General features: G+C 46.1%; 2 protein-coding genes across 3 annotated transcripts; one reads left to right on the top strand and one right to left on the bottom strand.

Annotated features, from left to right (window-relative positions):
* The first annotated feature begins 3,138 nt into the window (after nt 1–3,138).
* ier5l (immediate early response 5-like) lies at nt 3,139–5,543 on the top strand. The gene has a single exon (XM_066713176.1). The coding sequence runs from the start codon at nt 3,316–3,318 to the stop codon at nt 4,174–4,176; it is 861 nt and encodes a 286-aa protein (XP_066569273.1). The 5' UTR covers nt 3,139–3,315; the 3' UTR covers nt 4,177–5,543.
* Nucleotides 5,544–9,645: 4,102 nt separating this feature from the next.
* On the bottom strand, nt 9,646–25,274 carry ptpa (protein phosphatase 2 phosphatase activator). Of its 2 annotated transcripts, none has more exons than XM_066713175.1 (10): nt 25,197–25,274; nt 22,982–23,091; nt 22,053–22,139; nt 20,592–20,717; nt 19,964–20,081; nt 19,256–19,355; nt 19,029–19,153; nt 18,626–18,726; nt 17,328–17,435; nt 9,646–12,295 (listed from the first exon to the last, which is right to left on the bottom strand). In XM_066713175.1, exons 1-10 carry the CDS (start codon nt 25,219–25,221, stop codon nt 12,221–12,223), a joined length of 975 nt encoding a protein of 324 aa, XP_066569272.1. In that variant the 5' UTR covers nt 25,222–25,274; the 3' UTR covers nt 9,646–12,220. The 2 variants fall into 2 exon arrangements, with proteins under 2 accessions (XP_066569272.1, XP_066569271.1); XM_066713174.1 differs by lacking the exon at nt 9,646–12,295 and adding an exon at nt 14,928–15,720.
* Nucleotides 25,275–25,480: the final 206 nt, after the last annotated feature.

Genomic DNA, 25,480 nt, shown 5'->3' with positions numbered 1-25,480 from the left:
GTGTGTGTGTGTGTATATATAATGTGTATATATATATATAAATATGTACACACTTCATATCCACAAGCTGCAGAATGATAGACCAGGCATTTGAGCTAGTGTCCCTTTCGTCCTTTTGTTGCCCCACAGACTGATGAGTAGGGCCTGCATATCACCTGATCGAAATATTTTACCGTGAAGTGCAACCCGTCATCCCTCCCCCCTTCCTGTTTGATGACTCAATATAACCCCCCTCCCCTCCATCAATGCCTCAATACATTCTGGGCCATTCGCTTTGAGACAGGTGGTGTGAGCGACACGGTCAGAGCCACGACAGTTGGAAACGGTGGAAACCTCTCGCCCGCTTGTCAATGGACTCCCGAAATCATTGGCACTGGCGATGGTGATTGAGGGCAACACCTTTGTCCCTGATCCTTTTGAAGAATTATGTATTTGGTCAGGCAGAGATCCAATATGACATAATTTCTGATTCTGGAGAGAATCTGTCTCCCCCCTCCAAAAAAAAAGCACACCACAAAACGGTCCCACCACCACCCCCCTCAACAGAATCATGACAGTGCCACGGGTCTGTCTGTTGTGAGAGCAACCTGAGTGGAAACAAAGATGAGAACTTAGGAACTGAAGTCAGGCAGGAAGCACAGGGATGGTGTCTGAATCTCTGTGATTTATGAAATGTCTTCATTTGTTTACCTCCACCTCAGAGCTGACTGGTGTTACAGCTGCTGCCCATGTTGTGTATTGCAATGGCCAAGCAACATATGGGCTTTATTCCTGTTTATGCTTTGTCTTTTTTGCCATCGTGAGCCACGATGGATGCAGCTACTGTGTCTGTGTCTGTGAGACTGTGTCTCCCGTTCAGCCTGTCTGTGATACAGTGGAGAAACTCCAGATTGGGGTCAGAAAGGATGAGGGATTGGACAATGGGTTGGGAATATTCAGCTTGTGAAGGGTGGGAAGAGCGAAGTATCTGAAGGATAGGGGTCCTAGTTTTAAGTTGTTGTTGATGGCCAAAGTGAACTTGTTATATTTTGTGCTTGTAGCTGTAATTAAGAAGAAGAATACAGTTGAGTGATGTTTGCACCGGTCCTTATAGAGAAGAGCAAAGCCACAACCCCCCACCCCTGAACACTGAGTAAATCAGGTGTGTGTAGGCATCCTTCTGCAAACACAAGACGGCCGGCCTCAACACAGCTCTGCCTTGCTTGGAAATCCGAAAGGGATTTTCTTCACAGAACTCTGCAAACAAAGCAGCAGTGACTCAGCAGAGAGTGGAGGGACCCTGCCTCCCCACCACTGTGAAACCTGTAGGCCTGGTGTTTCTCCTCACAGGCCAGGAGGTCCTACTGCAATAGGACCAAGAGCTGACATTAAAGAGGGGTAATATGCAATACAATGGAGCACAACATAATACAACACAATACAATACAACACAACACAACACAGCCCAATATAGCACAACACAACACAGCCCCCCAATATAGTACAACACAATGCAACATAACAGCATAGCACAACACAACACACAAAACAACAAAGCCCAATATAGCACAAGAATGCAACACTGGCCAGTACAACACAACACAATGCAACACAGCATAGCACAATACAGCACAACACAACACAGTCCAATATAGCACCGAACAAACTCGTACAGTGTGGTTATTCACAATCTGTGCTATGCTCTACTATACTGCAGTGTGCTGTGCTATAGTGTACTGTGCTGCAGTGTGCTGTGCTCTGCTATACAGTGCTGCAGTGTGCTGTACTGTACTATGCTGTAATGTGTTGTGCTATACTTGCATGCTGTGGTTGTCATCATCGCCTGTGGTTTGTTCATTGTCTCTGTGTTGCCAGTTCAAATGTTGCAGGACCTAACTCCAGAGTGGCAGAGCACAGACTGGGCTTTATTACCCCAGAGGTCACTGGTCTGAGTCTGGGGGCTTTGTCGTCTAGGGGAAGCCATGGGTTCGAAAGAAATATATGAAATAGTAATAAAACATAAAATTGTACAGAAAATATGTGATTCTCCACAAAAACTAATCGTATGGGTTTAGACTGTGTTTTTTTAAAAAAAGGCATTGATCTATTAATTTAATTTAATGTATGTATGTATGCATGTATTTGTATCTGTTAATTGTAGTTTTAACAACCCTCTTTACATTTCCAGTTAACCTTGGGACATTATTCAGCTGTGTGCTCTGGCTTGAGGGGGGGGTCATGTGGAGGGAATTGCCTTGGGCATGTAAACAACCTGTGTTGTCAACAGTGTTTTAAGCTTTTTTAATTACTGTGTGGTGAAATCCCACGTTTACTTAAATACATTGATTTGTGTTGTTTTCCCCTCTAATAGTTCACAGCGTCACGTAGCCCCTTCATTCATTAAAGCAGTTATGATTTCAGTTATTAGGGAATATGGCTGTTTTTTCAAATACGTGCATTTAAATCTTATAAGGTTTGTGGATATGGTGTTATGTAGTGATTTAATTTTTTCTACACGTAACAATGTATTTCCAAATAATTAACATCAAATGCTTTATCCTATTATTATTATCTGTATGGAAGCGGGTCTAAGCCGTTCTTTTGTTTTATATAATGCATGTACCCTTTAGTGTGCGTTTTGCATGGCAGTAATAGTATTTTTTTGTTTAAAGGAATAATATGAATGTCTTTAATTTTCGTATGCGTGTATTCGTTCTCGGAAAGGACAGTGAGCTGCGTGTATGGAGAGAGGCGATGAAATAGAAATATAATTATTGAATGGTATTTCCACTATAGAAATTGCTAGAAATGATCTAAATATGACCCGTGTATTGTATTTTCCACGAATTCCTGTTTCCCGATACTTTTTGAGGCTGTTTGAAGACTTTGTTGCCAGTCTGGCTGTGCGTTTTAGCGCGCATCTCTGCTTGGGCGCTCCGGCTCAATTCGTCTCCGGAGAGCATTCCTGTCTGGTGGAGTCAGTTCGGTATTTGAATAGCACAGAGGAACCGCCTCTCTCTGATTGGCTCTCGGCTCTCACTGTGGGAGGGGCGGAGGTGTCAATCACGTGTAAATCCGGGCAGCTGTTGGTGCAAACCGAGGTGGGCGGCCACCTCCCCGCCATATAAATACTCTGGCAAGCCCCGAAAGAGGATGATTGCTCGCTCACATGCAGAGGGGAGCGGGGAGCTGTGTTCAATGAGTCTCCTTAGACCCGTCTCCAGCCTGCGCCCCCGGACCAAATACCGCGATTCACACTGAAAGGCGACGCCGCTTTTCCTACCCTCGCCCGAGCGAAGAAAAGTGGACCCGGTGCCTCCACTCCCGATCGCCGCGATGGAGAGTGCGGTGGACGCGCAGACCCTGATCTCCATCTCTTTGCGCAAGATCCACAACTCCAGGACGCAGCGAGGAGGCATCAAGCTGCACAAGAACCTCCTGGTCTCCTACGTGCTGAGGAACGCACGGCAGCTGTACATGACCGAGAAGTACGCGGAGATCTACAGGATGCAGCAGTACGAGGAGGTGATGACCGTCTGCAACGAGATCCAGGAGCTCAACCCGCTAGACCTCGCCGAGGAGTGCGAGTCGAGCGGGGCAGAGAGCGGAGCGGCGCCGGTGTGCGGTGCGCTCCTGTCCGGCAGCCACCCGGCAGCGGCAGCGGCGCCGTCCCTGCATCTCCACAGCGGCGAGGAAGCCTGCAAGGAGGCGGAGAGCGGTTCTTTCTACCGGAGCTGCTGTGCGGAAGAAGCCTACCCCGTGTCCAGCTGCGATTTCTCCCAGGCGAGCGGCATGCACTGTGACAAAACCACGGTGCTGGACCTGGACACGCACGTCGTGACCACGGTGGAGAACGGATATCTGCACCAGGACTGCTGTGCGGTGCGGCAGTGCTGCCAGGGCGCACAGTCCCCGGCCAAGAAGCGCAAGGTAGACTGTGGCTATTACGCGAGCGAGCCCGAGGAGGTGCCGGATTTTACGCCCTGTAAGAGAGTCCGTTTTGAGGACTTCTCCTGCGCTAGTGCGGAGCCGCTGGACACGTCCAACATCTCCAATCTGATCTCCATCTTCGGGTCGGGGTTTTCGGGGTTGGTCAGCCGGCAGTCGGACTTTGAGCAGACCCTGAACGGCCAGTTCTGCAGCAAGCAGGCGCTGGCCAGCCTCGGGGCATGGACCAGAGCTATTGTGGCTTTTTGATCCCGTTGTAAACTAGAAAACAAATACTTTATAAAGAAGTAGAAGAAAAATGTACAGAGTTTAAAACAAATGGACTTTATTTTTGCTAAAAAGCACCTATTTAAATATCGAGCAGGGTTTGTTTTGTGTTTCTTTTTGTTTTGTTTTCGTTTAAATGGGGGGAGGGAAGCAGGGGGGGTGGGACGGTCCTACCACAGATGTGCAGGCTATGTCTCTGAACATTGAAAGCATTTTAAATGGTTGTTGTGAATCTTTGTCTAACGAAGTTGATTTTCATTGCCTTAATCTTAACATTGCTACAAACATTTAAGATGATTGAATGTCTCTGGCGGTCAATGCGTCTTTGTTTTTTGTTTTCCATTTGATTTGATTTTTCTATGCTACCAAATATTGGTACCCACTTCTATTACAAGACACTACTCAAAAGGTATGGGGGGAATAACGATAACCAATTCCTTTTGTTCCACCTGGTTTGTTTTAAACCAGGTTCGTCTAGCACAGTAAAGCAAGGAATGTATGGTATTACATTTAGACAAAGGATATTTGGATACTTCAAAACCTCCAACTGCTTTTACTCCTGGTGAAGAATATGGAAACCCACTCTTTCTTGGGTTTTAAACAGGCATGGGTGGAAAGGGGGTCTGGTCATATCGTGATATTTTAACCTGGTTACAACTTAAAGCGTTGATACATGAAGGCGGAAAGAATAGATGCATTAACTTTTTTTTCCCCTCTCCTTTCTTGAAAACCTATAGTTAATGTCTTTATTTTCCTATTCGTTAAGCAGTGTTTCTCGTGACACCCAGCACCCTGGCTCATATATATAATATATAATTATGAGCCAGGGTGCTGGGTGTCCTAGTGTTAGTTGTGTGGGATTTGTAGTCCATTGATGTCAATCTTCCCATCAGACTCATTAGATCGGAGCGATGAATTAAAACTACAGCTCCCATGTTGCACAGCGCGGCGTTTAATCAAACCTCCAGATAGTTTTACTGACAATTTGGTCTGTCATGCGTTATCCAGAACTTTTTTTTGTGTGTGTATTAAGAAAAAAAGTTTACGTACTGATTTCAGCCTTCAGAGTAGTTCATGATTCCAACCTTGCTTGGTTTTGTGATTGTTTTATTTTATTTCGTCTTTAGTCCTTTTGTTCTAAAAAGGCAAGCCCATAATTTAGCCATACATCCCTTCACAGTATATAAGCACTATGTGTATTGAAATTTCAACGTTATCAGGCTTTTTTTGTTTGTTTTTTGTTGTTGATATTCCTGTATTTTTGTGCATATTAAATTGTATATCACCGGGTAAAACTGTTTCAAAATATTTGTTTAAATTTATAATCTTAATAAAAAAAAAAAAAAAAATTATTCATTTTGTGGTCTGTTTTTCATGTTATACTTCTGCAAGGCTGAGCTCCACTGTTGCATTATTGGGGTCTGTGTCTGTTGATGTGGGGGAAATTGTTTCAATTGCTTTTAAAAAGAATACATAAAAGGGGCATATGCTGAGCACAATAAGGCCATGGTTAAGATTACTCAGTTTGGGTCAGAGCTGTATTAATCCTAATGGTAAAAGGTGTAACAGATGATGTAGATGCAGCTTTTCAATACATTGCTGTTGGAATAGAATAATGAACTTCCCCTGCAATGCATAGGGTCACCAAAGCTGCAATCTACTCTGTACTGGTGGTTTAAGAGCCCCTTGTGTTTCTGCTTGTATCACTTATAGAGTACTTTCCCTCCCAACTTTGCTGGGTACCTATATTGGTGCATGTGGGCCTCCTCCTCTGTCCCCTGGGCAGATCACATTGGGTGCAGTTGTGTGCTTGCCAGTGTGTGTATGGAATGGGGCATTGCTTTGGTTTGCTGGGGAACATGTTTGTCAAAATTTTTTTTGAAGGGTTTACATTGTGCTCTGATTTACATACTGTGTAAGGTCTGTAGATGGGCATCAACCGCAAAGAGTTAAGTGTGAAAAGTGGGGAGCATTACTGGAGGGTACTGCAGAGGCTGACGTTTGTGTTGGGTTTTTATACGAGTAGTGACCTTGCTTTAGTGGGGCTGCATTAGCTGGAAATGCACTGTAGTGTGTTTGTGCATATTGTGCACGAACGTCGTCTGCTATTTGCATGCAAAATATTGCTCTGTGTGTCTGGTAATGTGCGGCAGAGATGGAGGCTGCAGCGCCGGCGTTAGAGGAGAGGAAATAATGCGTATTCTCGTCGCCCCGAAACACATGGAGTTAATAACAGAGTCGCTGCGTTCACCCCTCTCTCTCTCCCTCTCTCGTTCAGGCTAACTCAGCACAGTAAAGTGGATCGCAGGCCTCCCTCTATTACAGCAGTAACTTTGAGATTAAAAAGCCCTTGAGCGGTGAAGTAAAATCTTAAAACCCGTTAAATGCATCCATGAGCTCGGATTCAGTATAATAGATACACTATATACAAATGTATACCAGTCAACTACACAGCAGAGTTTGTTAGATTGTATTTTTTTTTTTTTAATGTAGCCTATGTGGTCGGTTCTTTAAAAAAATATAATCAACTATTTTAAAATCACACTTTCTACGCAGTTTGGAATGGTGACCAGCTGATGCAACCAAATGTATCCAGTTTGCAATGTAATGGCAGAATATTGCTCATGTGCAAAACTATATATTAAAGCAGAACATGGCAATACAACGCTTTCTTTCCCAGCCAGGAACGCGATTCGTGTTTCTTTTTCTTCTTCTTCTTCGTATTTTATTTACCAGGAAATGCTGAAGTCTAAAGTAAATCCACAGAAATGGTTTAAAGTAATCATGCTTAGAAACAAACCAACAAACAAAACCAAACCCCCTCTTTGCATTCTTGTCTTGTGTTGCGACAGTCCAAAGCGCACTCCTCAGACAGCTCTCCCAATAGTCTTGTCTTGCTCCCCTCTCTCCTCTCGCATTTTTGTTATCTCTGCTATATGCCACTTGGTGGTGTTCTTCAAAATCAATGAATGAAGTTATTAAAAGACTATGTAGCAGCACCCAGAGCTGACCCCAGCTTTTCGGCTCCGGTAACCCTCCCCTCCTCCTCCTCCATCTCTCGTCTCACTGCAATCCAATCGTGCAGCAAAGCAGTAACCAACACATTCATATTTAAAAATACACGTGTGTTTTTCCAGGCGTCCCAATTAATTTTGATTGTTTCCCCCCGCCTTGCTTTTGTTTTTCTGCAGCCATATTCCATATCTCCACCGTAAGAAGAAATCAGGCACCGCTATTGCTACTTTGTCATGAATTGCAAGACAGTATCAAACGGACGGATATAATACTTCTTCACCCCCATGTTTTTAAATGTATATCATTTAAATGCGTGTTTAAGAAATATCGCCATTGTAAACGGGGCTGTTTTTTTTCTAATTATGCTGTATCACTAAGGATTTGTCTTTTTCTCCGGGTTTGTACACTTCTAAAACTTCACAATTGTTTGAGCCAGAGTTCGGGGATTACCGAAGTTGCCTGTATTTATTTATTTTGTATATAAAGATCTAAGTTTACAAGCGGCTTTTTCATTAATTTGGCAAAATACTGAAATGTTCCTGTTCTTTCTGTTGGCGAAATAGCCTGGTGACAAGAAGCAACGGTGTAGACGGAGCGCCTCCTAGCGGCGATCAGGGGAACTACCATCTCCCCAAATCAATACAAAGTGGAGTTAATTAGGCTATATAAAACAAGTATGTATTGAAACCGTGGGGTAGGTTTTTTATGTATTACTATACCGCCCCTCCCGCGTCTTCAGTCATAGTGCGCAGATGTATACATTGAGTTGAAGACATTTATTTTAGTGGCACCATGTGCATGTGAATGTGTGTGCGCACAAACAGCGTTTTTAATGCGTGGAATGTCTTTAAAGGTCTCAGATATAAACTGAAATATGCCAGGTACAGGTACACATCCTGGCACGGTGTCGGGGTGTTTTTGGGGGTCCTCCGCTGCGCTCCCCACCCTTGTGAATGATGCCCCTCTTACCTCAGCCGTGCAATGCCGCTGTTTGAGATGGACACGGGGGGCTGGGGGCTGGGGGGCTGGGGGCTGGGGGCTGGGGGCTGGGGGTCGCTGTTCTCTGCGACACTGCGAGCATCTTTCGGGGAGTTTTTGTTTGGTTTATCTGTGAGGGAGGAGCAGCACACACGCCAACACAGATTTTATATGTATAGTAATAATTTCAGGAACACTGCAGTTTAATTTCCATTTCTCTATGAAATTCTGAAGTAGTTCACATTTTGGGACACACGTTTATACATATCTATAATATCATCAACTATTATATGAAGCATCTGTGTGCACATCAAGTACCCTATCGCAAGAGACAGAGGCGTGTGTTCAGAAGAAAACAGATCCTTGAATACCCATGGCTGAATCAGAAATGGTCACTTATTCCAAAGTTAAGGAGCACAAGTCCAAAAGTCTGTATTTATCACATACAATTGCAGTGGGTCTGCAAGGCCTGCAACTGTCCGATGTGTGAATGACATGCATGCACGCTCAAACACAATAGAGCACTTCCTGAGTAAGAGACGTGCCTCCCTCTGCTGCTGAAGGATGGAAGCAGTAGAGACTGTCCTTCTGAACTGGTGTTTTGTGGAGGGTACCATGCCCACCATCTACTACAGTGATATTTTGCACAGCAAGAGGGCGTCTCCATCTACCTACCAACCAACACACAACTTGTCCCAGAGCTGGGGGTTCGGCTCAGTGGATCTGGGACAATGGCACCAAGAGGAGTTTAACGCCCTGCTGGGACTCCAGACCACCTGTCCCATAGACAGATCACCTGTGGGATGCACTAGAACGGCAGATTGGACAGAGAAACCGCCCTGCCCTCCTAAGGAAATCACTGTTGGATTTAGACATTCACTCCACCCCTGGGGCGTTCTGCCTGTTGGAGCAATGGCATATGAAAAATAAGAGAACAGCCAATGCACCACACAGCCTTGCTGGGAGGACTCCACACTCCCTGCTTCTTCAAGGGTCTGCAGTTTGAAATCACACACCCCCCCCAGCTCCAGAGAGAGCCCCAGTGAAGCTAGGCTAATGAGAACCAGGTGCCCTCTGTGTGTGCAGCATGGGCAGCCGCACACGGCTCTGTTCCTGGTGCGTCTCTGATCATCTGCTCTGTTGGCTTCACGGCTCCTGTACCCTACAGTCTCTGGGAAAACATTTTGGAGAAGAAAGGGAAAAAAAATCACCTGTGCACCACCCTTTTACTTCCTCTGCACACTTCCTCTCTGTCACCAATGAGGTTTGCAGGGCTCAAATGGCGCTGTATTTTAAAGAAGTTTTTGGATTGTTTAGTTTTTTGTTAAATAGTCTACTTGAGTTTCTGGTGCCAAGATAAGTGTGTGTAATATAGACAACTGAGTCTGTGAGTTGTTTAGGAAAAATAACATTTTTAAAGTATTTCTAAACCAGTAAGAGCATAAGAACAGGAACACATTTTATTTGAATTTTTTGGTTTATTTAAGATTTATTTGAATCCAAACTAAAAAGACATGTTCAGTACATCCTACTCAGATCACATCATGCTCACTACACAAGTGCCCAATGTACATAAAAAAATAAATATACAAATTAAATTAAAAATGTAAAACCCAGAAGGACAGGCCAGTGACAGTGCACGCAGAGATGTGGTAAAGGGACTCTGTTTGATTTGATTTGTCCTTGGAACTTTTTTTTTTTATTATTATTTTATTTTCACAATCGTATTCCCTGAACAGTCGTGGCACACTGGCACCCACTCTAAACTTTGATGTCAACTGCAAAGGAGTTGAGGAAGAAGCTATTTAAAAGCTTGGTCTGGGGTGGGGGGACAACCCCAAAAGATACAGCAAAATCAGACGTTTGAATCCTTTACGTTCTATTGCCACTAATTCTTCAGCCACCTTGAGTGCTGAGCTACAGCTGAAACCAGACTTATTCAGTCTAGGATTACCACTGCATTCTCCATCAATCCACACAACTCACCGGATTATAATCAACGGCTGACAAAGAGCTACCAGGTGCCTGTATAATATGTTTGAGCAGTTTTCTAGGGCGTCTGAAGAATTCAGTGTTAACAAATTTCCTCTGCACTTTCATGCAAGTTAAGTCAGCACACTGTAATGAGGCGAGTGCACACAGGCACACACATACACACCCCACTCACAGTGCAGGTTAACACTGTACCCTCTCGATATGAGCAGTAACCAAAGTTTTACCACGAGGAAGACCTTTTTTAGGGTGAAGATAGGGAGTCATCTTTGGGGATTAAAAAGATTGAGCATTTTAATATGATAGGTCTGAAAAAGCATTTTTGGCACATGAAATATCATAATCATCATCATCACTAGCAATGCATGTGTGAGGGTCCACTCTGCAAACCAGGAATGAGATGGATCTTGTTCTTTGGGATGTTAAACGTTCTCAATAAAGAGAACTGAGCGGGGCTGTAATTCCAGTGGAATTCTGGAACTGGACTGGAATTTGACCGGCTGCTGAGCTGACGGGGAACAGGTACTGAATAACGTGGCGGTTAACAGGGGATGGATTCATATTAATGGTTTATTATTAAAAAGACAAAAGGACAAGGCTGAGTTAATCGAGAGATGCTGATCTCCCCACCCCTTATTACTCAGTTCTCTGAATTTGAGGAAGGGGGTGAATTCATTTTATTTTAAATGGGTGTCTTGGAGATCGACAGAGATGCATAGGCTGAATTTTATTGCATTAAAAAAAAAAAAAGTTGTTTGGAGAGAAAAAAGGAGAAGGAGCAAAGACTTATGTTTAGGCTTCTTTTGATCTTCCGCCTATCGTCCTAGCAGCTCCCACAAATGGCAAATGGAATCGGAACCAGCACTTAGGCTGCCAAGCAGAGACTTGGGTCCACAGAACAGAAATACATTTTCTACTGCACTGATGACACAGAGCACAAAGTCCAATTGTACGACACATGAGCAGGCCTTAGGCAGTTTGACATCGGACGCCTGCAGGATAGACCGTTTTAAGCGATCATCAGGTATCATAGCCTGTGTGGAGCTGCAGGGCGTGGAGGGGGTTTAGGCAAATTAACCCACAGTTTAAATTCCAAAAATCCATTGGGTGGATTTCTCACATGTATTACCTCTGCATGCACAAGCCAGCCACACCTAGAGATCCACCCATGAAGTACAGCGTTATGGACGCATCCTCTATCTATGTGGAGGCCTAGTATCTCCTTGTACTTTCTGCAAAACAGTCGTGCTGCACTGTACTGTGCCCCAGTTCAATGCATGAATGCATAGTCGCCACAGCATCATGACTTCAAACTGACTGTACAATCTGGAGAAAGAACTCATGTATGGATGTATTTATTTATTTTGTTATTTACTGCAAACAGCAGCCAAAAACAGATGCTGCCAATTCTGGTCTTGTGTTCCATAGTGGCTACACACACCAAAATAATTAATCAATCAAACAAGTGTTAGAGGGGAGCGAGGGGCAGGAATGACTGTCCTCTTGTCCTCTGAAGACACGGACAGGAGTCACTCTGAAGTCCCATTAGCACAGGCCCCTGTGCCTCGGCGCACTGCCAGTGTACAAAAAAATACAAATAAAAATGCATCTATTTCTACGGAGAACTACTGCATCACCAAGCAGATCAAGTCACCAAGCACCCATCGCTGTATCGAGGGTGTGTGGATCTAGCGATATTATATCATCTATATGCTATATGCATATATGTATGCATATATACTTGGAGATTAAGGAAAGGATGAAAACCGTCTCTTCCAGAATACACAAATGCACATACAAGACTTGGATACAAAATACAAATAAATAATAATTAAAAAAACAAAAAAATGATGGAAGTTGATGTAAGTGGAGATTCTAAAAAGGGGGGGGGGTTCCTAAACTGTCCAGCAGGGTGTTCTTGTCATTTTTAATTGTTTGCATGACTTCTGATTTTCCTTTACATCCCCTGGTTGCTCTTATAGATTCCACTCGCTGATCTCAGGGGTGTGTCACCGGGGGGTGCGGTGCCAGGGGGCCACCCTCAGGGCTTCACAGGCTGGATGGCCAGCAGGCTGCCAAACTTGAAGTGCTGAATGACAGGGAACTTCTCCAAACACTGCAGGGATGACAACAATAAAATTATTAATTCATTTTCAATACCCACTTCAAACAGTACAGGGTCAGGGTGGAGCCGACTCCAGCAGGCACAGGGCGCAAGGCAGGGCACACCCTGGCTGGGACGCCAGAAATTCAGCCAGTCAATTAAATTCAGTTTGTACTGAACTGAATAAAGAAAATGGTTCACCTCCTGCATTCCTCTCCCAGCACCACAGCAGCAGCATCGTGACGGGTTTGGTCTACACTGATCAACGCCACAGCACTACTGTCACCCTCCATCTCACTCTGGGTGAGAAACACTGAGGTTCAGGGCAGTGTGGACACACATCCCATAGCTGTCAGACTGGCCAGGGGGGGGCAGAGAAAGCAGGGGAGGTGTGGAGGAGGGGTGTCACACTCTTTACAGCCCCAGGCCTCCTACTGTGAACAGCCACTTAAGGGTTAATTGGTGAACTCCTGACCCCTGCTGTGATTGGTTTGTTGCCTTTCAAAGCCATTTATTTATCAATGAATACTGGTTCCCCTCGTTAAAACCCCCCCACACACAGGCAGAAACAAAACAGGGGTCTGAGATAGATACATTTAAATGTACAGAGAAACATTATTTAGCATAAAGTCAGTTGGAGACAGATTGAAGATTAGTTGCCATACCATCCAGAAAATAAATACAACTAAAAGGTATTTTAACTCAGGCTTCCCATGCAGTTTTAACACTCGAGCAGTAAACAAGATCGTGTATGAAATTCATAAAAAGACCAAAAACATCTAAATAAATACTACATCGCCTGATGACCCTCTCTGTCATTGTGGTCTGTCTGTAGGTCTACCAGCGCTGCACTGTGGGGAGCCTGTAGGAGAGAAGCCATCTCTCGCACTCACAGCGCAGGCTGTAGACAGACTGCAGCCCCCTCTTCCTCTCCGCTGGGCTCAGACAGGCTGGGATTGGGTGGCGGCCGAGGCGATGGTTAGGTGCAGGCTTTGCAGGATGTGAGGGGAGCTGGGAGGGAGGGAGGGAGGGAGGGAGGGGGGTCGGGGGCTGGCTGGCTGAGGGGAGGCAGGGCTGGAGACAGCGGACAGACTGGCCCCCTCGGCTCGGCCCTCTGCTCTGGAAAGGCATGCGAGCCCTCTGAACAACACAGGATGTGGGCTGGGAAAGAACCTCTCTCTCTGTCAGAGGGACTTAACCCTTCCCTGGCCAAGAGAGGAGTTGTGCGTGGTTTTATGAACACTGCTGCTTGGCTGTCTGAAGGTATTACTTGTAATTAGGCCACTCTTCAAGCCGACGGCAAGGGCTTTGCTGCGGGTCGGTTTGCTTATATTAAAACTGTTGGTCCGAGACAGGTTTTTTATTTTATTTTTTTTTTTTTTTTTTTTTATATATATATATATATATATATACACTCACCTAAAGGATTATTAGGAACACCATACTAATACTGTGTTTGACCCCCTTTCGCCTTCAGAACTGCCTTAATTCTACGTGGCATTGATTCAACAAGGTGCTGAAAGCATTCTTTAGAAATGTTGGCCCATATTGATAGGATAGCATCTTGCAGTTGATGGAGATTTGTGGGATGCACATCCAGGGCACGAAGCTCCCGTTCCACCACATCCCAAAGAGGCTCTATTGGGTTGAGATCTGGTGACTGTGGGGGCCAGTTTAGTACAGTGAACTCATTGTCATGTTCAAGAAACCAATTTGAAATGATTCGACCTTTGTGACATGGTGCATTATCCTGCTGGAAGTAGCCATCAGAGGATGGGTACATGGTGGTCATAAAGGGATGGACATGGTCAGAAACAATGCTCAGGTAGGCCGTGGCATTTAAACGATGCCCAATTGGCACTAAGGGGCCTAAAGTGTGCCAAGAAAACATCCCCCACACCATTACACCACCACCACCAGCCTGCACAGTGGTAACAAGGCATGATGGATCCATGTTCTCATTCTGTTTACGCCAAATTCTGACTCTACCATCTGAATGTCTCAACAGAAATCGAGACTCATCAGACCAGGCAACATTTTTCCAGTCTTCAACTGTCCAATTTTGGTGAGCTTGTGCAAATTGTAGCCTCTTTTTCCTATTTGTAGTGGAGATGAGTGGTACCCGGTGGGGTCTTCTGCTGTTGTAGCCCATCCGCCTCAAGGTTGTACGTGTTGTGGCTTCACAAATGCTTTGCTGCATACCTCGGTTGTAACGAGTGGTTATTTCAGTCAAAGTTGCTCTTCTATCAGCTTGAATCAGTCGGCCCATTCTCCTCTGACCTCTAGCATCAACAAGGCATTTTCGCCCACAGGACTGCCGCATACTGGATGTTTTTCCCTTTTCACACCATTCTTTGTAAACCCTAGAAATGGTTGTGCGTGAAAATCCCAGTAACTGAGCAGATTGTGAAATACTCAGACCGGCCCGTCTGGCACCAACAACCATGCCACGCTCAAAATGGCTTAAATCACCTTTCTTTCCCATTCAGACATTCAGTTTGGAGTGCAGGAGATTGTCTTGACCAGGACCACACCCCTAAATGCATTGAAGCAACTGCCATGTGATTGGTTGCTTAGATAATTGCATTAATGAGAAATTGAACAGGTGTTCCTAATAATCCTTTAGGTGAGTGTATATAAAGATTCTCCTTTGCTTCACTGTTTCTTGTTTGACACACTCAAACTGATGAAACCCAATCAAAATCACTCACACATGCCTCACACTCATTACTCACACTAAATTATGCTGCTCTTCTTGCAGTGCTGCGTGTGATGTGCGTCAATCTTTGGCTCTTCGGTAACGTACGCGTGTCTATGTGTGGGTGCCTCTGGCAGGCTGGAGGAGTGTGTGTGCGAGATGGACTGTATACATCTGTCTGTCTGATTGTGGGTGTGCGAGACATCAATTGCATGCGTGCGTGTGTGCAATTGTGTCTCTGCGTCTGTGCGAGTGTGCATGCGTCCCTGGCCAGCGCAGGAAGCCCCTGCCTGTTTCCTGTTCCTGCTCCGGCCCAGGCACTCTGCGGAAGTGGAGCAGACAGGAGATGCTCTCTCTCCAGCTTCAGGCTCCTGCGGCTGGGGCAACTCCAACTCCGGCCCGCGGATTCAGAGTGAAGAGGTCAGAGGTCAAGGGTCAGGGGGCTAGGTTAGGACTGTAGCTGGCAAGAGGCTCTTTAAGGAGAGTGAAATGGAGAGTCTGTGTGTTCATGTTTAATAAAAAAGAAAACTTTTCAAAGTAGCTTGTGAAATAAACATTAAATAAAATGAGTGCCTGCTAGATCACACAGTGCACAACCCCGAGTCTGCATGGCTGAGCTGCTCACGAGTGACCTCACAGCCTGTGGAATGCTCCCCGCCAGGCTTCCAGCCCCCCATTCCTCCCACACCGGAGACAAAAGAAACTTGTTTCCAGGCTCCACACTCCACCAATTTGAAAACTATAAAAAATAAAAAGAATAATGATAGAAACTAAAACCCCACCACCCTTTTTCATTTGAAATGACTACTCTGCTTAGCAGTTAAAGGTACATATTAAAGAGAAAGAGAAACCATGTATGTTTCTTCTCCCAGTACAAATATACAACAGTGACCTGCAGCCTAAAGTAAGAGACCGGCTTTACCGAGCTCTCAAACATATAGGTCTGTGAGGGCCTCCCTCCAGTCTGATGCTGCTGAACAGTGTGAGAGAGAGAGTGCTCTGAGCACCCCCCTCCCCCTCCCCCTCCCCCTGCAGCTGGAATTCCTCAGCAGATTCTCACACCGGCTCTCACTACGCCACAGTCCTCAGTTCTCGCCAGAAGGCTAGTCCCCTCTGACAGAGGCCTGCTTTACTTTTTTCCCTACCCTTCTCTTTCCTTCTCACATTCTCAAAGAAATAAAAAAGGCTCAGCGTGTCAGTCAGTGGCCAGGCAGGGGACAACAAGTTTGTCAGGTTTGCACACCACAGATATCCCACAATACTTTGCTTCCTTATAACATAAGAGCCATTTTTTTTTCTAAAACTCAAGCTCAGTCATTACAATAAATACATAAATAAATAAATAAATGGTTAATTATAACCAATCTAAAGATTAAAAAAAAAAAAAGACACTGTGGAATATCCATGCACACTGTCAGTGACATATCTAAAATCAAAATGAGGAATAAAATAAATAAATAAATAATAAAAGGCAGCCCCCCCCCCACCCCAGTCTCCTGCTCCTTCATTTCCAATTCCTGTGTTCCTGCTACAGGCAAAACTAGCAGTGGATTTACATCTCTGGAAACATGCCTGTTCCCGGGGGGAAATCCCAGCTCCTGATTGAGCTCCTATTCCCAGCTCTCTATCCCCACCCCCTCCCTCCTTCCTCCATCTCTCTACCAGTAAGAGGAAGTCTTTCCTTCAGAGGTGACCCAGCACTACCCTGCACCCTCACACCTACACAAGCAGCCTATAAATAGCTCATTAAAAGAAGGGAAAAATTTGAGGGGAAAAAAAACACTCGTTAGCAGAAACCTGAGGCGCAGAAACCTGCACACAAACAGACAGACGGACAGACAGACAGCCTCACAGGACGTGTGCCTGAGTGCACATCACCCTGTTATAGACAACAGCCAGCACCCACTGGTACAGCCTGTCATTTTCAAAGGAGTGTTGCTACTTTAAAATAAAACTTTTAAAATAAGGTGGCCATGCAAACTGATGAAAGGGTTATAAACTTAGGTATAATTGCTTAAAGGAAAAAGCAACAACGCACACATTGGGGCTTGAGGTCTGTGGTTAAATGACACACTGGACAGCAGGGATGTATTCTCGGTTCTCTCATTTTTTCAATTGCTTTTCTATTGTTGTTGTGTGTGGCATAGTTAACCCCTTGTAACATGAACCCACTTTTTATCAACGTGGGTTGAACCTAAGATTGTCGTTCATGTGAAAGCGGGTCGACCTGGGCCTAAAGCAACGGTGGGTCTCAGGTGGTGGGTCAGCCCTGGGGAGGGAGAGGCAGCTGGGGGGAGGATGCTAGTTGGAGGGGGGGCTTCAGAAGGGCACCGCTACTGCTCCTACCTCAGCCCTGTACATGCGGATGAGTCCCTGATTGACTTTGGACCACGTCGGCACGGCGCTGATGTTCCACAGCTGGTTGGAGTGCTCAGCGAACGGGCCGGTCTTCATCTGCGAGAGAGAGCGAGAGACACACTGAGACAGACTAAATGGATAGAAAGCAGCCAGAGGGGAACAGAGAGAAACAATCTACCAGACAGAGAGAGAACCTCACAATGAAAGAGAATCAGAGATGAACAGAGAGAAAGCAGCCCCCCCCCACCACCCTTCACTGAGGAGCCCAGGCCTTCAACCCAGAGTCCTGCACACTGGAGTCTGATGCCCCACCACCACCATCAGCATCAGCCCCAGCCCCAGACTGGTGGGGGGCAGCTGCACAGCTTCCAGCCAGGAAGCAGAGGCCATCCCCAGCCCTGTCCCTCCTGCCCGGCTGGGCTGCAAGCGCGTGGCGTGAGAAGGAAGTGCAGCCTGGGAGAGGCCGGGGGGGTCCCTGGGGGAGGCCGTGACTCACAGTGCCATGTGGGGAAGGAAATGAGTCACAGCCATGCGCTGTTCTTAACGACATGACCTCCCTGAGAAGCGCACACACAGACAGACAGAGAGAGAAAGACAGGGAGAGAGAGAGAGAGAGAGAGAGAGAGAGAGAGTGCACATGATAGAAAGAAAGATGAGAGAGAGAGAGCACAAACCTTGTTCCTATTCTCCTCCATCTTCACCTAGCTTCCTATAAGCCCCCTACCCAGGCTCCCACTCAACAGCTGCCCCCACCCCTCACTGGCCACACCAGCTGAGACTGAGCTACACCCACACACACCCCCGACTAGAAACCGGCCACACAGCACTTGGCCGACAGCAGCTGCCACATCCTGCTTCCACCGGAGAGGAGGAAGGAGATATGGTGACATGATGTCATTACGGGCCTTAAAGCATGTAAATAAAGGAAATACATAAAAATACGCTCTCTCCTTTCAACTGAAGTGGCGGGTTGGGTCAGGGGCGGGCGGGGCGGGGGGTTCATCTTTCAGTCAGAGCCCTGATTAACAGCAGCTGATGATCAACAGCATATTTGAGGCAGACCACGGGTTCGAGGAGAGAGATTGGGAAAAGACCGCTTGTCCACAATTATTTTTTGTGTCATTATAATAGTAATATTATTAGAAATTAAGATCAGAGACCGGATTTAAAAAAACACCTCAAGGACTGGAGCTGCTTTCCCCCATTTAAAGCCATCAGCTGTAAAGACTGACACACAGCTGGAGAGACAGATGGACAGGTAGACAGGCGTGCAGAGGAGACCTCACCTCATTTATGAACTTGATGCACTCCAGGAACATGTAATCCAAGTGATTCTCGTTCACGATCTTCTCGTCTACAAAGTGCCGAGGCTCCAGGGTGGGGTGATCTGACGGCACAGGGAGAGGAGGACAGGGGTGAACGCAGAGAACACTTTTCCAGGTGCTGTGAGAAGGGCTGCCATTGTGACTTCATCCCTATGATCTCGGGGGAACCTCCGATAGATAAGTTGGACTCCAGTTAACACATCCGTTGCCTCCCGCCACAGCAGGGCCTGTGTGAGCCAGTGCAGCACCTCAGAGAGAGGATGTTAAAGTGTACCCAGAGCATCATGTACCAAGGACACAGTCAAGCCCAGCCCCCCCCACACGCATTGAGGGTCTTGCCCCCCAACTCCTGGTTTGGCTTTACCTATGAGCTGGGAGCTGCCCCAGATGAAGGGCAGGAACTGGAAGTCATCCAGCCCCCACACCCCCTGGCTGCCCGCTGGCTCCATCCGATAGGTTTTCTGCAGCTTTCGCATAACTTCCAGGTACCTGGGTGGGGGAAACCACAGTTTTTTTTGGAAATGGAGAATGGAGTGGTAAAAACAAAAACAAATACCAAAACACCACCACCACCGTCGGCAGTCTGCTCACCTGTCAAACACTTTGAAGACGATAGCAAGCTGATCGTCCACCCGGAGGGCTCCGATCTTACACAGGCAGCACAGGAAGGCCGCGAAAGCCGCCTCATGTCCTGCGCACAGAGAGGACAGTCATACAGTGGCAGCAGTGCGGGGGAGTCCGGGGTCCCACTCCGCTCCATGCAGCCACACACTCCTCACACCAAACTAGCAAAGCAGGCCCGGCTGGACACAAGCCGCTTGGAATTAGATCTAGGTCCCTGCATGTTTAGAAGCTCAGAGTTCGTAATTCCACGTGAACAGGGCTAAAAAATACCAACAGCCCAGGAGAATCCAAAGAGTGAGGCGACGTTCAGTGCATGTAAAGAGCTCGACCCAGCATTCCACCCCCGCCACCACAACCTGCAGATTAGCTCCTCTGAAGTCTGCTGAATTAAAAATCTCTGGCTTCAGAGCTGTGTTCCCCACATGTCTATTTGGCCCAACCTGCAAGAAAAGACCCTAAATGCTGTTGCAAGGGCTCCCTCTAGTGGACACTATAGATAACTCATAATAATAATAATAATAATAATGATATAAAGACACTAATATAGAATATCATACAAACACAGTTCAAAATTAGACTAGTGCAGAAAACCTCTTCTATCTTTCCATTTATTCGCTACCCAAAACATTCTCTCACACACAACACACATACACATACACAGTATGATCCCAGTACCTGTCCCGTAGTCTATTCTTGTAGAGTTCCCGACCGCCTCCTTCAAGTACAGCGCGATCTCCGGGGCAGCTGCCAGCCGGTCCTGGGGGATGACTGCAGACACCAGGGTCTCTGCCTCCTGCACACAAACACAGTACATTCAGCACACCTCTCGCACTGCACATGTTGGTTAGATAGCTGGCAACTAAAGGTGATCTCTTGCCCAGATGCCAGTAGAGAGACACACTGTCTCAGAGTGCAAGTAGACAGAGACTGCCGGATGGACAGAGAAGCACTGTGGAGAGAGCACAGCTCATGCCACACAAATAGTGGAAAGAAAATACTATTTTATTGAATTTAGTATTTTTCATTATACATAAATAAAAACAATTCAAATTTTTTAATGCTTATGATTAAAATCTTTAAAATATCAATCCTTAAAATCACTTAAAAAAATTTAAAATCTTTGTGATTTTAACAAGGAACAAAACAATTAACTTCAAAATAAACGTGCCCAAAACAACAAAACAAATGTGATAAAAGCAAAAACTGCTCACCAACATAAAGGTCAAATACATTGAAAATAACTGAAAATGTATAGTGGAATAGTGGTAAGAAAAGGGAAAAGAAAAACTTGTGGGGGCCATACCTGGTCCAGCTTGGCATACCAGCTCCTGTAGGCCTTGTTCCCAAACCGTGAGGGCTGGTCGACCGGGGGGGTCTCATCAATCCACCGGTCCAGTGTGTTGAGCAGCCACATCAGCTTCTCCACCGTCTGTGAAGGGAGGGGCAGCAGGGTGAGAGGGAAGCACAGCCCAAGCATGCAACTACACACAACCCCGAACGGGCATCCCTTGACACCAGGCCGAGCCCGGCACTGAACTGGACAGCTTTGACTTGATTGTATATAAAGGGGTACAGAGAGGGAGAGTGAAAGAGACAGAGAAAGAGAGAAACAGAGATAGAAGAAGAAAAAGCAAAACAGCCATATACACCAGTGGGGGGAGGAGGAAATAAAGAAAAGAAAAACGCATTCAAGGGAAGTCTACCCATTGACAGCATGTGGCGATATGAATCCGAGAGGGAAGTGTAACAAACCAATGGAACCAGAGGGGAGCCAGTCTGTCCCCGCCCTGAGTAAAGCACGCTCACTGTGCGAGAGCCCCAGTTATTCTAGTGTACTGTATGATACTGTGCTATACTCTATTTAAACAGCTCGGCGCACAAGAAGGTGACGTGCATCCAGTATGGAGCGTGTTGGACCCTGGCACTACGGAGTGAACAACGCTGCCCCCTTCCAATGCAGTGGGTCTGTTTGAGGGTGGGGGGCATGCTGCATTCACCTGGGATCCAATGCAGTCATGACAGGCCGCCCCAGAGCTCCGACACTCAAGCCCCATCACTCACAGCCAGGGAGCCCCCGCCCAGCCCGGCCCCAGGTGCGGCCTCTGCCACTGTGTCAATTAGTAATGTGCGAGCAGCCAGAGCGGGGGGGGGCGTGCTGCGCAGCAGGGAGCGCACGTGTCGGGGGCAGTGGGGGTCTGTATGTGCGTGTCTGTGTGTGTGTGGTGGATGTCATAACTTACCAGTCATTATCACATCTGTCATCTAATATGAAACCACAATAGTCCTGCTGCTACCTTTAATAATTATTATAATTAATAATAGTGGTAATAATAATAATACCATTAGTTGAAGCAGTTGCAGGAGTGGTAATAGCAGTAGCAGCTGTGCAAGAGGCCCCAGTTGGTGTATTGCATTTACAGATGTCATAATGCGTTACTTTCATCTTGCAAAATTGGCATTAAGATTATGATTGTTATTGTTCTGAGCAATGACATCTGTAAATGCAAATCCTTCAACTAATGACACCTACAGCTGCTGCTACTGTAACCACTACAACTCATAATAATAACAACAACAACGTGAGCTTCCTTCTCGGTATTGACAGCATGTGCTCACTGCCCAGACTCCCCTGCTGAGTGCTAATGAGGGCAGTCGCCCCGCCTCCCCCTGCTCTGGCCAATGGAGGCCCACAGATGTGCTCCAGCTGGCTGAATAATAAGTATTAATAAACATTTAAGAACAGGAGAACCCAGCTTCATCTTACCTCTGACACTTTGTATTCACACGTGAGCTTTTTCCCCCTCACGCCCTCATTCAGGGTCAGAATGAATCCGATGTAATCAGCATAGGCCTTGGGGGGGACAGAGAGAGCAAGTGAATGATGTGAAGCCCCCCTCCTACACACACAGAGAAAAGCAATTTATTTCATGACTGCAACAGCTAAGAAATGCAGTTCTAACCAGGGCTCTCTCAGGCAGGTGTCCCAGTGCCCCCTGTGGCACAGACCCCTCCCACCACACGCCTTTTCCAGAGGGCTCTGGTCTAACAGGCTACAGGATGGGGTCTATAGCCCTACTGGGAGAGCTGGATACTTTTCTTGCTGGTTGACTATCTTTCTTTTGTTTGATTGAGGGGGGAACAATTCCAAAGACAGACATGTAATATTTAACTGTTTTAACAAACAAGTAAAATATGTAGGCCGTGGGGGGTTCCAGTCCTCAATGGCCAGAGGGGGTTCTGGTTCTGATTAATGACTTTGTTGATTGGAGTCATTATTCGGGTAAGGAGTCAAATCCTCTGTTGATTCCAGGTTTGAATCAGTGGCTGACCGAGAGGCGCCAGCCCCCTGGAGGACTGGAGCACCCAGGCCCTGCTGGAGGCTCTTCGAAGTTGCACAGGAAGCAGCAGTTTGAAAGGCAGTGGGGGGAAGCTCAGACCCTTCAGGCCACAGTGTCTTCTGCTTTTATGCTCCATTTCAACTTTGAACTACTTAACCACGCATTTGCAAAAACTGAACAAATCAGACAAGCCATGCACCCTTTCCAGGTCATGACTTCAGGAGACCTACACCACCTGCAGGACTATTCCCTGCCAGGCCCAGAGCTCCCTGGCCCACATATAAAGTAACCGGAGTAGCTTGATCCGAAACGCCCAGGGACAGCCCTGCTGCTGCAGTGCCACCGCATGCTGTACCTGGGAGCGTTTCCACTTGCCCATGTCTGGCACCATGTTGATCTCCTTCTTGGGCACCATGAAGGAGAGACTGACCGGGATAGGGGGCACGTCATCTTCAGGGGAGGAGCCTGCCCGGAATACAAGAGATAAAGAGAGGGGTTATACCAAGGACAAGACTCCGTTAGGCCGCTGCATGCTGGAGAACTATCCCCTTCAACACAGTTCTGTGCAGACACGTATTGGGGATTACTCCCCTCGAGAAAAACTCAACTTTTACCTTGCGGTCAGTGAAACAAAGTTCACTCTTGACAACAGATAATTCATGAAAAAAAAGTGTGTTTATGCATGTTTTATGCACGTTATGCAAATACACCGTGAATCAAAAAGAAATCTTCCAGATATTGGCAATGCCACTAGTTGTAAGAAGGAGTGACAGACAATGGTGTTATGCTGTGGTGAAACAGAGCGGCCTCAGAACAAAGACATCTGTCCAAATCTCTTGTACACTGTAATCCCTTCATAAAAACATTACAGGCACTAAATGCACCCCCCCTGCAGGGTAGCAAACCTAATCTCTAGCCAGCATAAATAATATATAAGCTTTATTATTCCCGCTGTGCTTTTGGCACACGCACCAATATGCATTAAAATAGACAGAGTTTAATGTTGGAAAGTGCACAGCAGCTTAGTTTTCCAGTTGCACGGACAGCTTTCAGGGAAGTGTTGGTGTGAGAGCAATAATAATGTAGAGCAGGAACTACCCCTCTGTCCCCACACCGGAAGCAAAGCAGGAGTCCTCAGCCCAGGTCTTGAAAGGGGCCACAGTGTCACAGTGTGCTTTGGTTTTGGTTCCAACTGGAGCTTCTCTCCAATAGTTGATTCATTGTGTTATATTCATGCTGTATGTTACACTATATGAATGTCTTTGACAGTTCATGGCTGGAGAGGTTCTCTTGATTTAAGGCCCCCGTCTGAAACAATTTTGCAGTTGGCAGGAAAGAGTAGCTCATTCAATTAATCTAATTAGACCAATTAAACTGGACTGTGTGTGAAGGAAAGCTAGAGAAGACACTGTGAGCCTCATTTGAGACCCTGCTGTAAAATACCAAGTATAGAAAGGAGTCGGCCTTACCTAACCAGGTATTCATTTAACTTTGTCATCCAGCAGTAACAGTTTCATTCGAAGGCTGTTTAACTATTTTTAATTATATAAAAATGATCACTAGGCTAATACAGCCTACCTGAAGACATTTTTAGATCTATCTTCTAGCACAAATGACTCACCCTCTTACAAAAATTAATCTCTGGTTATTGTCTCAGTAACCGAGAATTTCTTAAAACATAAAATACAGGGGGAGGTCTCATTTGCTCCACTCACATAGTCACAGTCAAATACATTAAGACTTTAGTGAAACATAAGTCAAGTGAAGGGTTGCCAGTGATACAATATTAGTTTCCAGTATCTCGATTCCCTTCACATTAGAAGAATCAGAACAGAACTGACCAATCATTGGGATCACTGGAAGAATACAAATAGAAATTAATTCCTGATATAAAAAATAAGGTGCTCAATTTTGAAAGCAGTGTTGCCACACCTTCGGTATATAACCAGCATAACCCGGGTAACTTTAAATACAGTATAATGAATAGATTATAATATAATAAGACACGATTGTTTTATTCTCCTCTTGATAGATTTATGGATTTACTGAACCATGTTTTATTTTAATTTTCCCCCATCTATTGCATCCCCTTGAGAAGACTTTCGTGAATCTCACACAAGCACTGTACAAAATAAATAAAAAGAAATCCGCAAAGTTCATGAGCGAACATGCATTTGAGCAGGAGGAAAGTACGTTTTTGTTACGTCTTCATATTTGCATTTAAAAGAAGCCTGTCAAAATACGGGGCTGGAGCAGCGCAGACAATCCCCGCGATGCACTTCTGCATATCGCCTGAACAAAACACCTGGCTGGGAGGCAGAAGACAGCCTATTCCTGCAGCTTAAATACTAATTACAGCCCAGCCCAGCCCAGCCCAGCACGTCTATACTAAAACTACAAAACAGCAGCTAGACCGCCCATCAAAATGCAAAGCTCAATATCTGCCTTTAGCGGGACGGCTCCAGTCCACAGCACGAACCCCCGCTTCCCGTTTCTCAACAGTCAAACTGCGGCTGCCCGTTACCGGACCCGCGGCCAGTGCAATTGAGCAAATGAACCGCCCAGCTTACCTGACTGCTGCTCTACCTCCGCCATGTTCCCCGAGAGGTGAGCGAACAAACATCACCTTTCACCTTTCACCTTTCACCTTTCACCCCCCGCCGCACACCAACAGCACTGCAGCGACGTCACTCCAGACCATAGACACACACCAGTACTAGATGATTTCCCTTCCTGTCTTCACAGCGCAGAGTGCACGTTCAGTGCGCCATCTTGTGTGGGAATAAACCACTCTCGAGAAAATCCAATTAGTCTTTCGAAACTTCGAGACAGGACAGGAATTTTAATTTACACT

This window comes from Amia ocellicauda, chromosome 9, assembly GCF_036373705.1.
Source record: "Amia ocellicauda isolate fAmiCal2 chromosome 9, fAmiCal2.hap1, whole genome shotgun sequence".
In the NCBI taxonomy this organism is placed as follows: Eukaryota; Metazoa; Chordata; class Actinopteri; order Amiiformes; family Amiidae; genus Amia; species Amia ocellicauda.
This window is presented reverse-complemented; position numbering and strand designations above follow the sequence as displayed.

Bases quoted from the DNA above. Each gene is read 5' to 3' on its own strand.
- ier5l (XM_066713176.1), top strand. From the start codon at position 3,316: ATGGAGAGTGCGGTGGACGCGCAGACCCTGATCTCCATCTCTTTGCGC.
- ptpa (XM_066713174.1), bottom strand. From the start codon at position 25,221: ATGGCGGAGGTAGAGCAGCAGTCAG. The intron at 20,082-20,591 runs GTATGGCCCCCA...GTTTGTGTGCAG, and splicing joins GGTATGCCAAGCTGGACCAG to GAGGCAGAGACCCTGGTGTC. The intron at 15,721-17,327 runs GTAGGAGCAGTA...TATTTTTTATAG, and splicing joins TCCGCATGTACAGGGCTGAG to TTTTCAAATTGGTGGAGTGT.